Source organism: Pristiophorus japonicus, chromosome 8 (genome assembly GCF_044704955.1).
Source record: "Pristiophorus japonicus isolate sPriJap1 chromosome 8, sPriJap1.hap1, whole genome shotgun sequence".
Classification (NCBI taxonomy): Eukaryota; Metazoa; Chordata; class Chondrichthyes; family Pristiophoridae; genus Pristiophorus; species Pristiophorus japonicus.
This window is the reverse complement of record NC_091984.1, coordinates 35,490,437-35,506,106: the sequence shown is the minus strand read 5'-3', so window position 1 is coordinate 35,506,106 and position 15,670 is coordinate 35,490,437. Positions and strand designations below refer to the sequence as shown.

The window sequence follows — 15,670 nt, the reverse complement described above, 5'->3', positions numbered from 1 at the left end:
AATTTGCTACCTAGTATAGAATGGAGCCACACAGGCCAGAAAGATCCCAGGTTCAATATGCAGAGAAAGCTGAATTCTACCAATGTGGTGGTAAGGTTGCTATGATTGACCCCAACACCCTGTGGCTGCCTAACAACTTACAGAGGAGAGTGCATACTTGTGGATGTCAAGTGAGGACTGATCAGGCCGGTTATGCTTTCCAGTCAATTAGTCTACACAGTCATTCACTGCCTAGATCCAATACATGAAAAATGGACAGAATTCCAGAAAGTGATTGATGACCTTTGAACCGTACCCTGGCACGGTTCAGCAGCTTCATGAAAGAACGTTGGAGGGGCAAAAGTAAAATGAACCGTGACAGTATTTTTGACAGAGTACTCGATTCCTTACTATTAGGAAAATAAATCTTCATTTAAACTTACCAATGGATAAAATAAAACTGAAATGATCCAGACATCTGCAGAGTAATGGTACAGTATTTATCAGAGTCATCTCTTCCAAATGCATTCTGCCATTCCAGTAACTGAAAGTGATGACGATCAAAGCTTTCTGCAGCAACTGGATAGTTGGTGTACACAAAGATGTCTTTCCCTTGTAAAGTTGGACCAAGGCAAAAATGCAATTCATATCCTGAAAACCATAACAGAAAAATAAATTGTAACAATTTTACTTTGGTTGTAAGTGATCCATCACATCAGCTGAACGACTAATATAAAAATGGCACTAATTAGGAAACAAAAGTACTGTTTTGAAAGCTTCAAAGAAAAAGTATCAGTAGGTAAACATCAACTGATTAGGCAGAATTTTTTTTAATTCAAGGTAACAAAATAAATTCTCACTGGAACAGAGAATTGAAGACTCGCATTTATAAAAAAGCAAAATACTGCGGATGCTGGAATCTGAAATAAAAACAGAAAATGCTTGAAATCTCAATGAGTCAGGCAACATCTATGCAGAGAGAAACAGAATTACCATTTCAGGTCGATGACTCTTCGTCAGAGCTGGTGAATGTTCAAAATGAACAAATTCTTAAGGGGCACTGAAATGGGGAGGGGAGGAAAGAACAAAAGGGAAGGTCTGTGATAGGGTGGAAGACAGGAGAGATTTGACAGACAAAAGGGATGATGGGCCGACTTGAGATGGCTATGGCAGAAGTTAGAAAAAGATTCGTCTAGATAGGGTGTGAATGGCAGAATAATTACCAGCTGCAGTGGAAAACAGAGACACAAAATACATAAGATCGGGAGGGGGGGTGGGTTAAAAAAGGGAGCAAAATATGGGCAGAGGTTATGGTCTGAAATTGTTCATCTCGATGTTGAGTCTAGAAGGCTGTAAAGTCTCTTTAATGAAAGATGAGGTGCTGTTCCTCGAGCTTGCGTTGAGCTTCATTGGGCCAGTGTAGGAGGCCCAGGACTGAGAGGTCAGAGTGGGAGTGGAGCGGGGAATTAAAGTGACAGGCGACCGGAAGCTCAGGGTCATGCTTATGGACTGAACAGAGGTGTTCCGCAAAGTGGTCACCAAATCTGCATTTGGACTCCCCAATGTCGAGGAGATCACATCATGAGCAGCGAATACAGTACACTAAATTGAAAGAAGTACAAGTAAATCACTGCTTCACCTGGAAGGAGTATTTGGGGCCCTGGACAGTGGGAAGGGAGGAGGTAAAAGGCAGGTGTTGCATCTTCCTTGCACAGGAAGTTGCCATGGGAAGGGGAGGGGGTGCTGGGGGTGACTGCGGAATGGACCAGGGTGTCGCGGAGGGAGTGGTCTCTTCGGAATGCTGAGGGGAGGGGAAGATGTGATTCGTGGTGGGATCACGCTGGAGGTGACGGAACTGGCGGAGGGTGATCCGTTGAAATAGGGGCTGGTGGGGTGAAAGGCGAGGACAAGGGGAACCCTGTCGTGATTCTGAGAGGGAGGGGAAGGGGTGAGAGCAGAGGTGCGGGAAATAGAATGGACACGGTCGAGGGCCATGTTAACCATGGCGGAGGGGAATCCTCAATTGAGGAAAAAGGAAGACATGTCAGAGGTACTAGTGTGGAAGGTGGCGTTATCAGAGCAGATGGGACGGAGACAGAGAAACTAAGAGAATGGAATAGAGTCCTTACAGGATGCGGATGGGAGGAAATGTAGTCCAGGTAGCTGTGGGAGTCAGTGGGCTTATAGTGGATGTATGTCAATAACCTATCCAGAAATGGAGACAGAGAAGTCGAGGAAGGGAAGGTAAGAGTCGGAGATGGACCATGTGAAGGTGAGGGAAGGGTGAAAATTGGATGCAAAGTGAATGAAATATCCGAGTTCAGGGCGCGAGCAGGAAACGGCACTGATACAGTCATCAATGTACCGGCAAAAGAGGAGAGGGAGGGGACCAAGGAGGACTAGAACAAAGAATGTTCCACCTATCCCACGAAAAGGCAGGCATAGCTAGGACCCATGCAGGTTCCCATAGCAACACCTTTAATTTGGAGGAAGTGAGTGGAGTTAAAGGAGAAGTTGTTCAATGTGAGAACGAGTTCAGCCAGGCGGAGGAAGGTGGTGTTGGATGGGGACTGGTTGGGCCTCTGCTCAAGGAAGAAGTGGAGCACCCTTCGGCCATTCTGGTGGGGGATGGAAATGTAGCGGGATTGGATGTCCAGAGTGAAAAGGAGACAGCTGGGGCTAGGAAACTGGAAACTGTTAAAGTGACGGAGGGCATCGGAGGAGTCGCGGATGTAGGTGGGAAGAGACTGGACAAGGGGAGAAAAAAAAGAGTTGCGATAGGAAGAAATAAGTTCCGTGTGAGAAACACAGGCTGAAACAATGGGTCTACTGGGGCAGTCCTGTTTGTGGATCTTGGGAAGGAAGTAGAAGCGGACTGTGGGGGGGTTGGGGAACTATGAGGTTAATGGCTGTGGAGGGAAGATCTCCAGAGGAAATGAGGTCAGTGACAGTCTGGGAAATGATGGCTTGATGTTCGGTAGTGGGGTCCTAATCCAGTGGGAGGTAGTAGGAGGTGTCAGAGAGTTGGCGATCAGCCTCTGCAAGGTAGAGAATAGTTCGCCCAACAATAACAGCGCCACCCTTGTCAGCAGGTTTAATGACAAAATTGGGGTTACATCTGAGCATGCGGAGTGCTGCAAGTTCAGAGGGAGGTAGGTTGGAGTGAGTGAGTGAGTGGAGCAGAGAAATAGAGGTGGCCGATATTCCGTCGGCAGTTCGCAATGAAGAGATCTAGAGAGGGCAAGAGGTCAGAGGGAGGGGTACAGATAGAGCAAGAATTCTGAAAATGGGAGAAGGGGTCAGCTGTGTGTGTGTGTGGGGGGGGGGGGGGGGGGGGAAGACTACTGGCTGAAGAAGTGGGCACTGACATGTAGGTGGCGCAAAAAGAGCTCAGCATCGTGCCGAGCTCAAACTTCATTGAGGGGGGGGCGTAAGGGGATGAAGCTCAGGCCTTTGCTGAGGTCTGCTCGTTCGGGGTCAGAGAGGGGAAGGTCAGAGGGGATAGTGAAAACATGGCAGGGGGTGGGATTAGAAAAAGGGATGGATCAGAGGGAAGTGAAGGGGAAGAAGATTCCAAAAGGGTGTTGGTGTCCAAGAGTTGTTGAAGCTTACAATCCTTGACACCCGAAAGGAAGGAAAAAAGTTATTAAATCAACTCTTTATAGAGCAGCTCACATACATTGAATTGCATTCAAGTTCAACTATTTTGTGCACAGTTAGACCCCACAAACAACAATGACATGAAAAAAGTTATTCTGTTTTTTTTGCTGGTGTTGGTCAGGACATCAGGAAACCACCATTTTTCAAATAGTCCCATAGGACCTTTAACATCTACCTGAACCAAACAGTTGGACACATCTCAGTTTAAAATCTTATCCAATGGAAAGCACTTATAAAATGTGGAACTGCAGTGGAGTCAAGCAAATAACATGCTCAAGTGTTGGAATAGGTCTTCAGCCTTCTGGCCCAGAGTCAAGAGTGCTATCAAGCAGACAGTTTTGCTATTCACATTGACATGCTAAAGATTTAGCAGAATGGAAATACCGACGAACTGTCTATATTACCTTTCTGTATTTGTATGGCTGACGATGAAGTGTAAAGGGAAGGGGACAGAAGCTCGGAGCATTGGGGGAGGAAATCAGGAGAGGTTTAGGAGTAGCACTCTGGGATGGGGAAATGAAGAGTGAAATAGAGCTTGCATTTATATAGCACCTTTCATGACCTCAGGATGTAAACAGTCCGGCACAGACACGATGGGTCAAATGGCCTACTTCTGTGCCCTAAATTTCTATGATTCTAGAACTGGTGTCAATGTACACACAAAGCTGACCCCCATGTATGTGGATGACATTGCCAAAAGGCAGCGTGTAGATGAGGAGGGGAACAGGGATGGGGAAGTGCCAGAGATGTCGGATGAGAAGAGAAGCCATTGCAGGAGATGCTCTGGCTTCAATCAGATCAGCAAGAGTAGAACTAAACATGCGCAGGCCCCTCTGAGCTGAACAACAGGACTGACATTGGAGTAGGATGGCATTCCTGTCTCTGTCAAAGGATGCACAGAGATGGAGAAAGGATATTGCACCATGGTCACAATCACAGAGAATGTCACTCATGACTTTAGTTAGGGTTGTTTTAGGGCTGGGGCGGATTCTGCTCAGTATCCAGGTCGAATTTCCAGCCTCAGGATCATGGAAATACAGAATACAGATGCCAAGCTCCTCACCTTCTGGCGGGGAGTCCTGCCAAAATTGGAGCTAAGTTTAGCAGCAACAGGCCTGTGATGCCTGGCACAGGTGCACAGACAGCCAGCCTATGCTCTGCCAGTCAAAACTAATTTTAAAAAAAAACACAAATTATGAGGCTTCCTCGTTAGTCTCTGGAAAGCAAAACTATCTGAACACTTGCACAGGCCCAGATTCAGGGAAAAAAATCTACGGCCACCACCACTAAAATGATGCTGGATGCCTGGGCTCATCAGGTAACTCCTGTGTCCAGCGATCAAAGGATGCATTTGCAACTAAGGAACAGGCTATTTTAGATCTAGTATTGTGCAATGAGAAAGGGTTCATTACTAACCTTGTAGTAAAGGGGCCTTGACGGAAGAGAGACCATAATATGATAGTGATTGAGTTAAAACCAAAACTAGTGTCTTAAATCTAAACAAAGCAAACTACATAGGTATGAGGGGCGAGATGGCTAAGGTAGATTGGGAAATTACATTAAAAGGCATGACGGTAGACAAGCAACGGCTAGCATCTAAAGAATTAATATATAATTTACAACAAACATACATTCCTTTAAGGCACAAAAACCCCCACAGGAAAAGTGCTCCAATTGTGGCTAACAAGAGAAGTTAAAGATAGTATTAGATCAAGGAAAGAGGCTTATAATGTTGCCAAAAAGCAGTAAGCCTGAGGATTGGGAGCATTTTAGAATTCAGCAGAGGACCAAGAAATTGATAAAGGAAAAATAGAATATGAGAGTAAACTAGCGAGAAACATAAAGAGAGATGGTAAAAGCTTCCATATGTATGTAAAAAAGAAAAGATTAGCAAAAGTAAATGTAGGTCCCTTACAGGATGAGACAGGAGAAATTATAATGGGGAATAAAGAAATGGCAGAGAAATTAAACAAATACTTTGTGTTTGTCTTCACGGAAGACACAAAAAGCTCCCCGAAATAATAGAGAACCAAGCAAGAATGAGGGACTGAAAGAAATTAGTATTAGTAAAAAAATTGTACTGGAGAAATTAATGGAACTCAAAGCCAATCAATCCCCTGGACTTGATGGCCTACATTCTAACGTTTTGAAAGCGATGGTTATAGAAACAGTGGATGCATTGATTGTCATCTTCCAAAATTCCATAGATTCTAGAACAGTTCCCGCAGATTGGAAGGTAGCAAATGTAACCCCGCAATTTAAGAAAGGAGGGAGAGAGAAAAGGGCGATCTACAGACCAGTTAGCCTGACATCAGTAGTAGGGAAAATGCTAGAATCTATTGTTAAAGACATGGTAACGGGGCACTTAGAAAATAATAATAGGATTGGGCAGTCAATACAAATTTAGGAAAATCACATTTGACAAATCTGTTAGAAATGTTTGAGGTTGTAACTAGTAGAATAGATAAGGGGGAACCAGTGGAAAAAGGAGTATTTGGATTTTCAGAAGGCATTTGATAAGGTGCCACACAAGAGGTTATTAAACAAAATGAGGGCTCATGGGATTGAGGGCAATATACTTGCATGGATTGAGTATTGGTTACCGGACAGAAAACAGAGAGTAGGAATAAACGGGTCATTTTGGGTTGGCAGACTGTAACTAGTGGGGTGCCGCAAGGATCTGTGCTTGGGCCCCAGCTATTCACAATCTATATCTATTTGGATGAGGGGACCAAACGTAATATATCCAAGTTTGCTAATGATACAAAACTAGGTGGGAATGCAAGTTGTGAGGTGGATGCAAAGAGGCTTCAAGGGAATATCGACAGGCTAAAAGTGAATGGACAAGAACATGGCAAATGGAATATAATGTGGAGAAATGTGAAGTTATCCATTTTGGGAGGAAAATAGAAAAACAGTGTATTTTTTTTTTTAAATGGTACTTAAGGAAGTGGCCCTAGAAATAGTGGATGCATTGGTGATCATTTTCCAACAGTCTATCGACTTTGGATCAGTTCCTATGGACTGGAGGGTAGCTAATGTAACACCACTTTTTTAAAAAAAGGGAGGGAGAGAGAAAGTGGGTAATTATAGATCGGTTAGCCTAACATCAGTAGTGGGGAAAATGTTGGAATCAATTATTAAAGATGAAATAGCAGCGCATTTGGAAAGCAGTGACAGGATCGGTCCAAGTCATGGATTTATGAAGGGGAAATCATGCTTGACAAATCTTCTGGAATTTTTTGAGGATGTAACTAGTAGAGTGGACAAGGGAGAACCAGTGGATGTGGTGTATTTGGACTTTCAAAAGGCTTTTAACAATGTCCCACACAAGAGATTGGTGTGCAAAATCAAAGCACATGGTATTGGGGGTAATGTACTGACATGGATAGAGAACTGGTTGGCAGACAGGAAGCAGTGAGTCGGGATAAACGGGTCCTTTTCAAAATGGCAGGCAGTAACTCGTGGAGTTCTGCAGGGCTCAGTGCTGGGACCCCAGCTCTTTACAATATACATCAATGATTTGGATGAAGGAATTGAGTGTAATATCTCCAAGTTTGCAGATGATACTAAACTGGGTGGCGGAGAGAGCTGTGAGGGGGATGCTAGGAGGCTGCTGGGTGACTTGGACAGGTTAGGTGAGTGGGCAAATGCATGGCAAATGCAGTATAATGTGGATAAATGTGAGGTTATCCACTTTGGGGGCAAAAACACGAAGACAGAATATTATCTGAATGGCGGCAGATTAGGAAAAGGGGAGGTGCAACAAGACCTGGGTGTCATGGTTCATCAGTCATTGAAAGTTGGCATGCAGGTACAGCAGGCGGTGAAGAAGGCAAATAGTATGTTGGCCTTCATAGCTAGGGGATTTGAGTAATGGAACAGGGAGGTCTTACTGCAGTTGTACAGGGCCTTGGTGAGGCCTCACCTGGAATATTGTGTTCAGTTTTGGTCTCCTAATCTGAGGAAGGACGTTCTTGCTATTGAGGGAGTGCAGCGAAGGTTCACCAGACTGATTCCCGGGATGGCAGGACTGACAGATGAGGAGAGACTGGATCAACTGGGCCTGTATTCACTGGAGTTTAGAAGGATGAGAGGGGATCTCATAGAAACATATAAGATTCTGACAGGACGTGACAGGTTAGATGCGGGTAGAATGTTCCCGATGTTGGGGAAGTCCAGAACCAGGGGACACAGTCTTAGGATAAGTGGTAGGCCATTTAGGACTGAGATGAGGAGAAACTTCTTCACTCAGAGTTGTTAACCTGTGGAATTCCCTGCCACAGAGAATTGTTGATGCCAGTTCATTGGATATATTCAAGAGGGAGTTAGATATGGCCCTTACGGCTAAGGGGATCAAGGGGTATGGAGAGAAAGCAGGAAAGGGGTACTGAGGGAATGATCAGCCATGATATTATTGAATGGTGGTGCAGGCTCGAAGGGCCGAATGGCCTACTCCTGCACCTATTTTCTATGTTTCTATGGTGAAAGATTGGAAAATGTTGGTGTTCAGAGGGACCTGGGTATCTTTGAACGTGAATTAATGAAAGTTAACATGCAGGTACAGCAAGCAATTAATAAAGCAAATGGTATGCTGGCCTTTATTACAATTATATAGGGCCCTGGTGAGACCGCACCTGGAGTATTGTATACAGTTTTGGTCTCCTTACCCAAGGAAGGAGATACTTGCCATAGATGGAGTGCAACAAAGGGTCACCAGGCTGATACCTGGGATAGGCGAGGGGGGAGCAATTAATAAAGCAAATGGTATGCTGGCCTTTATTACAATTATATAGGGCCCTGGTGAGACCGCACCTGGAGTATTGTATACAGTTTTGGTCTCCTTACCCAAGGAAGGAGATACTTGCCATAGATGGAGTGCAACAAAGGGTCACCAGGCTGATTCCTGGGATAGGCGAGGGGGGGGATTGTCCTATAAAGAAAAATTGAATAGACTAGGCCTATATTCACTAGAGTTTAGAAGAATGAGAGGTGATTTCATTGAAACATACAAAATTCTTATAGGGCTTGAGAGGAATGATGCAAGGAGGACGTTTCCTCTGGCTGGAGAGTCTAGGTGTCACAGTCTCGGAATAATGGGGTTGGCCATTTAGGACTGAGATGAGGAGAAACTTCTTCACTCAGAGAGTGGTGAATCATTGGAATTTTCTATCGCAGAGGGCTGTGGAGGTGCAGTCTTTGAGTATATTCAAGACAGAGATCGATAGATTTTTGGATATTAACGAAATCAAGGGAAATGTGTCAATGCAGGAAAGTGGAGTTGGGGTCTAAGATCAGCCATGATCTTACTGAATGGTGGAGCAGACTTGAGGGGTTGAATGGCCTACTCCCGCTCCTAATTCTTATGTTCTTATGACACACATCAGAGGAAACATTTCCTCAATTTGCATATACCCGACTACATAAGGCACAATGTACCCTCTGCCACCAGCTGAAACACTGGGAAATAAGGGTGGGCGAGACATTGAAAGTTGGGGACATGGCAAAGCCTGAGCACCTTTCCATGGCCCACCACAGATCCACTGAAAAATCACTCAGGAGTGGTGAAAAGCTTGGGCCATAATCAGTTTTGTACCACATTTTCTATCATCGCAGCACCAATACTACGATAACCCAAATCAACTTAACCCTCTCTCCACACCAACCCTCAGCTTCCTTTCAAAGCTACTCTGCAACATCATCATCAATGCTGCAAGAATCCACTAATATTTAATGCAAAGAAAAGATTAAAGTTGTTACATTACTATGGAAATTAAAAGCATATTTTAACAGTAAAGCATTTCACACTCGCTAGAACCTAACTTCACCCATGCTATACATCCTACACTACAGCCTATGCCTAATGCCATCAGGCTCACAGCTTGGCCTAGTCTCGATCTCCTACTTTATCACCACCAAGGCTGGCAGACAGATCCAAAGTCTCTCAACCCTGACCCGGGACCCTGCTTCGCCAAGTCTGGCCCCAGCTGAACCAAAATTCCCCACACCCAACCCTGCCACACAAACACATGCAGCCTTACCTCCACATCATGCCAGCTTCCATACACTTCAAAGCCACGGACTACCCGCACCACCAGCGCCTGTCTGCATCTTCAACCCTGACCTGCTTCCCCACACATATTCTAGCCTCACAGTCAGCCCATGTGCAATGCTGCAAGAATCCACTAATCTTTTATGCAAAAAATACACTGGAGTTGTTACATTACTATGGAAATTAAAAGCATATTTTAACAATAAAGCATTTCACTCCTTATCTCCCTAACTAAAACACAAATACCAATACAAAATAATTATTAACTGTTCTTCTGATTTATATCATAGCCTTACTATTCACATTTCAAATGTATCCTCTATACGGAATACATAAAATAGGATTTGCTACAACCTGTACAGTAATTGTGATCGACATACAAATGCACATAAGCACTTTTACAGCAAATATCAATTACTTAGAAACACAGAAAATAGGTGCAGGAGTAGGGCATCCGGCCCTTCGAGCCTGCACCACCATTCAATAAGATCATGGCTGATCATTCCTTCAGTACCCCGTTCCTGCTTTCTCTCCATACCCCTTGATCCCTTTAGCTGCAAGGGCCATATCCAACTCCCTCTTGAATATATCCAATGAACTGGCATCAACAACTCTCTGCGGTAGGGAATTCCATAGGTTAATTCCATTACCACCATTACACCATTACCTAAAATGTGTCAAAAGTTTCCAGCTCAAGAAATCACATGTAGCGCAACAATAACCTAATGTATCGCAAAACCTAAATAAAGGGCAAGCTACATAGTGCAAGACAACATCAAGATTAAAGAATGGGAGAGAAGACGGGGGATTCGTTAAGCCAAGTCTAGCATTTAAAAAACATGACGATTGTAGCAGGAAGAGATGTTCTGCAATTTCAAGAACTTTGGATAGAATTCGGTTCAATAATTCTTGATTTCAACATAGTGGGTATGCAGGAAGAATTACTGCAACATCTATCTGCAGATCCCTCCAAGGCCTCGCCCCTCCCTATTTCTGTAATCTCCTCCAGCCCCGCAACCCTCCAAGATCTCTGCACTCCTCTAACTCTGGCCTCTTGAACATCCCCGAATTTAAATCGCTTCACCACTGATGGCCGTGCCTTCAGTTGCCGTGGCCCTAAATTCTGGGATTCCCTCCCTAAATCTCTCCACCGCTCTATCTCCCTTTCCTCCTTTAAGTCACTCCTTAAAACCTAACTCATCTGCCCCAATTTCTCCTTATGTGGCTGTGTCAAATTTTGTTTTCTAACGCTCCTGTGAAGCGCAGAGACGTTTTACTATGTTAAAGGCATTATATAAATACAAGTTGTTGTTGTTGTTGTTGCAGGAATAGCATACAACAGCTTTTGCTGAGCAATTTAAAATAAAACATTCAACAGCATTCAAGTTATTATAATTTTACTACTGGTTACCATAGGCCTTTTAAGACAGAGATGGAGGAATTTCTTTAGTCAGAAGGTTGTGAATCTTGGAATTCTCTGCCCCAGAAGACTGTGGATGCAGAGTCACTGAATATATTCAAGGCTGAGAGAGATAGATTTTTGGAGTCTAAGGAAAGTGGAGTTGAGGTCGATGATCAGCCATGATCTTATTGAATGGCAGAGCAGGCTCGAGGGGCCGTATGGCCTACTCCTGCTCCTAGTTCTTATATGATAGTGAAGTTCTGCAACAGCAGCTTTACGATTGGTCATAGATACTGCTCCCAAATTAGACCGAGGCAGACTAATAGCTATGTCGCATGTAAAATTTGCCAATAAAAAACATGCACCTGCTCACACACACGTTCAAAAGCTTTATGTGCAAATGCGTCAAAATTACAGTATAACCAGAAACCAAACTTTGAAACAACCTTTCTTATGGCATAGGCGTACTGGAAAGCTGGTTAAAATTCACTTTCTCCCACAAATATTGCTGATTCCGGCAGTTCTTTATTGGAACTATTTGAACTTGCAACAGATGTGTACACAAAGACAGCGGAGGTTAAATAAACACCAACCTTGTTTGAGCCGAAAAACGGTTTTTTCAAGCTTGTCCCATGCATTCAGGTGCAGAATTCGAACTTGTTTGTGTGGCTCCATGTTTTAATTTTAAACGTGCGTGCCTCTTGCCCCGCAGAAAGTACAAAAGAATCGGCAACCCCTGAAAGTGTACACAATTGGACAGTACATCAAACCAGCTCGTGTATGTTTCCCTATCACCACCAACTGCCAATTAGACTGTAATTGTATAACGACCAGCGAAAGAATGAGGGCGGACAAAAAAATACAAACATTGAATTACAGCAACATTGAGCTGCAGTTACACCACCCCCGACAGCAGACACGATCTTTAATTTCCTCCCACAAAGCTGTCAAGACCCAACAAGCTAGACCAGAGAAACATTAGATGACAGCATCAGTGAAGGCGGCGGCTGGACGAGCTGTATTCACAAGTCTCCAGTGACGGATGCAAGCGCCTTAGGTAACAATGCTGCGACCATCATCACTCAGGCCGGGGGCTTCAGAGCTGCGCCACTCCGCGCGGCTCTGCACAGCGGAGGCGCCTCGGCCCCGCTCACCCTGCGCTGCGGCTCAACTGAAGGCCCTTCGGCCGAGGCCCGGCTTTCCCCGATTCTCGCCGCCGGACGATGGAGCTGATTTTACACCTGCCCCATGAATCGCGCTGCTCAGCTCTCGCACTCGAGCACTACCCCCGTGAGCCTGCAGCTGATCGGGACTCCTCTCCTCACCTCCCTGTCACCGCGGCCGACCAGCGAGCGAATGGTCGCCAACACCTCACCACCACCCCCCCCCCCTGCTCAAGGTCGTAGAGCGCTGGGCTCGAGCCAGCCGCAGGCCCCTCCCCTGGCCGTGCCGACCACAACCCGGCCCCGCCCACCCTCTGCCCGCGCCGACCCCGCCCCCTGCCTCCTCCAACCACACTCCAGGCTCCGCCCCTCTCCCGCGCCTACCGCTCCAGGCTCCGCCCCCTCCCCGCACCAATCACACCCCGGACCCCGCCCCCTGTCCCGCGCCTCCCACTCCAGGCTCCACCCCGTCTCAGCTCCAAATACACCCCAGGCCGAGCGGCCCCTGATCTGGCCTTTTACCTCCGAGATAAAGTTGTCTCCTCAGCAACAGGGACGGAAAGGCACATGGACTGAAACCGTTATTTTGAGCCCAGCCGGCTGTGGCCGAGTTTTGCTACTCGGGTGCTGTTTAAGGAACTGGACCGCCCGCCCCGCACAGACCTACATCAGGCCGACCGACGCCATCTTTCTGGGGGGCAGCAGGACCATCTGTCTGTTTACCTTGAGTCTCAGTGCAGCAATATTTTGTATGTTGCGCACCCACGGTTGCTGCTCTGTTTCCATCGACTTAGCTATTTCCATTGCCTACATTTTGACATCTTTGAAATCAGATGCTGTATTTTTAATGCAGCTTCCCCTCTCTGCGGCTCAATCTACTGTGATGTCACTGTTGTAACAACATGCTAGTAAGTCTCAGCTGGTGAAGGTCAAATTAGCCTGAGGCTTTATTCTGCAGCAACTCGCGCTGACTGTCTAAAATTCGAGGGACTGCCGAGTGGTAGTAGAGTGTACTACATGGAAAGCAAATGGTATGTTGGCATTTATTCCAAGAGGATTTGAGTGTAAGAGTTAAGATATCTTACTGCAATTATATAGGGCCCTGATGAGACCACATCTGGAGTATTGTGTATAGTTTTGGTCTCCTTATCTAAGGAAGGATATACTTTCCATAGAGGTAGCGCAACAAAGGTTCACCAGACTGATTCCTTGGATGGGTAGATTGTCCTATGAGGAGAAATTTAGTAGACTAGGCCTATATTCTCTAAAGTTTACAAGAATGAGAGGTGATCTCATTGAAACATACAAAATTCTTACAGGGATTGACAGGGTAGATGCAGGGAGGCTGTTTCCCCAGCCTCACCAGCCTGTGTAAAATTACAACTCGCACACAGGCTATTCGGCCCAATGGATCCATGCCGGTGTTTAAGAACAGAAGAAATAGGAGCAGGAGTAGGTCACTTGAGCTTACTCTGCCATTCAGTAAGATCATGGCTAATCTTCTACCTCAACTCCACTTTCCTGCACTATCCCATTTTCCCTTAATATCCAAAAATCTATTGATCTCTGTCTTGAATATACTCAAGGACTGAGCTTCCACAGCCCTCTGGGATAGAGAATTCCAAAGGTTCACAACACTCTGAGTGATGAAATTTCTCCTCATCACAGTCCTACATGGCCGACATATTATTCTGAGACTGTGACCTGGTTTCTAGACTCTCCAGCTAGGGGAAACAGCCTCCCTGCATCAAGCCAGTGCGTCGACCTTGTATTTCACTTGGTCCACACTTTGGGGGCTCGTACCAAATATACATGTGTGTATTAGCCTTTGTGTTGTTTTAGCAATGTAACCTTGTTTAAACGCTCACCTGGGTTTTAATAAAGTAGGACTTACCTGAATTTTCCAGGAACATTTCTTGTCTTTTGCATCTCTGAGTGTTTTATTGAGGTCAGAACCAGATAGGGTACAGGACGCCTCAAAAACGTCAAGGTTGCGATTGGATATAAGCGGCCGCAGACATATTGGTGGTATCAAACATATCACTAAGCTGTAATTGGGTATAAGCAGCCACAGACACATTGGTGGTATCAAACATATCACTAAGCTGTAATTGGGTATAAGCAGTCACAGACATATTGGTGGTATCAAACATATCTGTAATTGGATTTAAGCAGGAAAAAAAAGGTCCACTGGTGATAGCAACTCAAATCACCATAGTCTGAAGGTTGCGCTCAGTCACCAGCAACCGTAGAAGGAAAAATCCCTACAAACCCCCAGTCATCAAGATCCATGGCGTGGCCCTGGACAATGTGGACAACTTTCCATTCCTCCAACAAGGGCAGACATCGACGACGAGATTCAACACTGCCTCCTGTTATGTATTGTCCATGTACATTAAATGTATGTTACAATGGTGCACCACAAGGGGCACTGTGGTGGGAGACCCGAAAGTACCTGCGAGACAGAGTATAAAAGGCTGACCACCACACCTGAAGGGCACTCTGGAGTTAAACAATAAAGGACCAAGGTCACAGCAGTTACTACAACACCAGACTGTGTGGAGTCAGTGATTTGAGTGCTACATACATCACAAATTGGCAACGAGGACACGGACGAGCTCTTCACACAACCATGGCTACTTTGGGCACGCTAAAGGATTTCACAGAGGGTAATGACTGGGATGTCTTTACGGAAAGGCTCCAGTACTATTATATAGCAAATGACCTGACAGGGGACACGAATGCACTGATAGAGAAGCGTAAGGCAATATTGCTGTCCAATTGTGGCGAGGAAGTTTACTGTCTTGTCAGGGATTTGCTGTCACCCGCGAGCGCCAAGGACAAGTCATATGAGGAGCTGATTGAACTAATTTGTAACCAACTGAAACTGAAGGAGAGCATCCTCACAGCCAGGCACAAATTCTATCACCACTGCAGACCTGAGGGCCAGGATGTCACAAAATATGCTGCGGACATCAGGAGACTTGCGGCGCCGTGTGATTTCGGCACACACCTTAACGAGGTGTTGCGAGACATCTTTGTTATTGGGATTGGTCATGAGGGTCTCCTTCACAAGCTGCTATCTACTGAACCTACAGTCAGCCTGCAGCAAGCCATCACCATCAGCCGGGCATTTATGACCTTGACTTGCAGCACCAAGCAGATGATCCACACGGTCTCAAACCCAGCAGGTACTATTCACAGGATAGCACCCGCCACGGACAAAACTGCAGAACGTGGCTCTGTCCAGGGCAGAGAGCACGGACCTCAGGGTCCTGGAACTCAGAGTCTGCCGAGGGGGGCTAATCGAGTAGTATCGTACTGGCGCTGTGGAGGAAGCCAAGGGGCTCACCAGTGCAGGTTTGCGGAGTATACGTGCAATACCTGCCACACAAAAGGCCACCTTCAGCTTAT

The 15,670-nt window shown here is 45.7% G+C and overlaps 1 protein-coding gene across 3 annotated transcripts in view; it reads right to left on the bottom strand.

Moving 5' to 3' along the window:
• Window positions 1–12,483, bottom strand: part of LOC139268468 (glycogen debranching enzyme-like) — a 143,079-nt gene extending 130,596 nt beyond the window's left edge. The window contains exons 1-3 of one of the 3 annotated variants that reach the window (XM_070886668.1): window positions 12,419–12,483; window positions 11,687–11,829; window positions 423–630 (exon numbers count right to left, since the gene is read on the bottom strand). In XM_070886668.1, the coding sequence (XP_070742769.1) occupies window positions 423–630; window positions 11,687–11,768 (290 nt within the window). In that variant the 5' untranslated portion in view covers window positions 11,769–11,829; window positions 12,419–12,483. Of the gene's footprint in view, window positions 1–422; window positions 631–11,686; window positions 11,830–11,960; window positions 11,980–12,247; window positions 12,359–12,418 lie in introns of those variants that run through there. The other 2 variants (XM_070886669.1, XM_070886670.1) reach the window with 2 other exon arrangements.
• Between the last annotated feature and the right edge of the window lie 3,187 nt (window positions 12,484–15,670).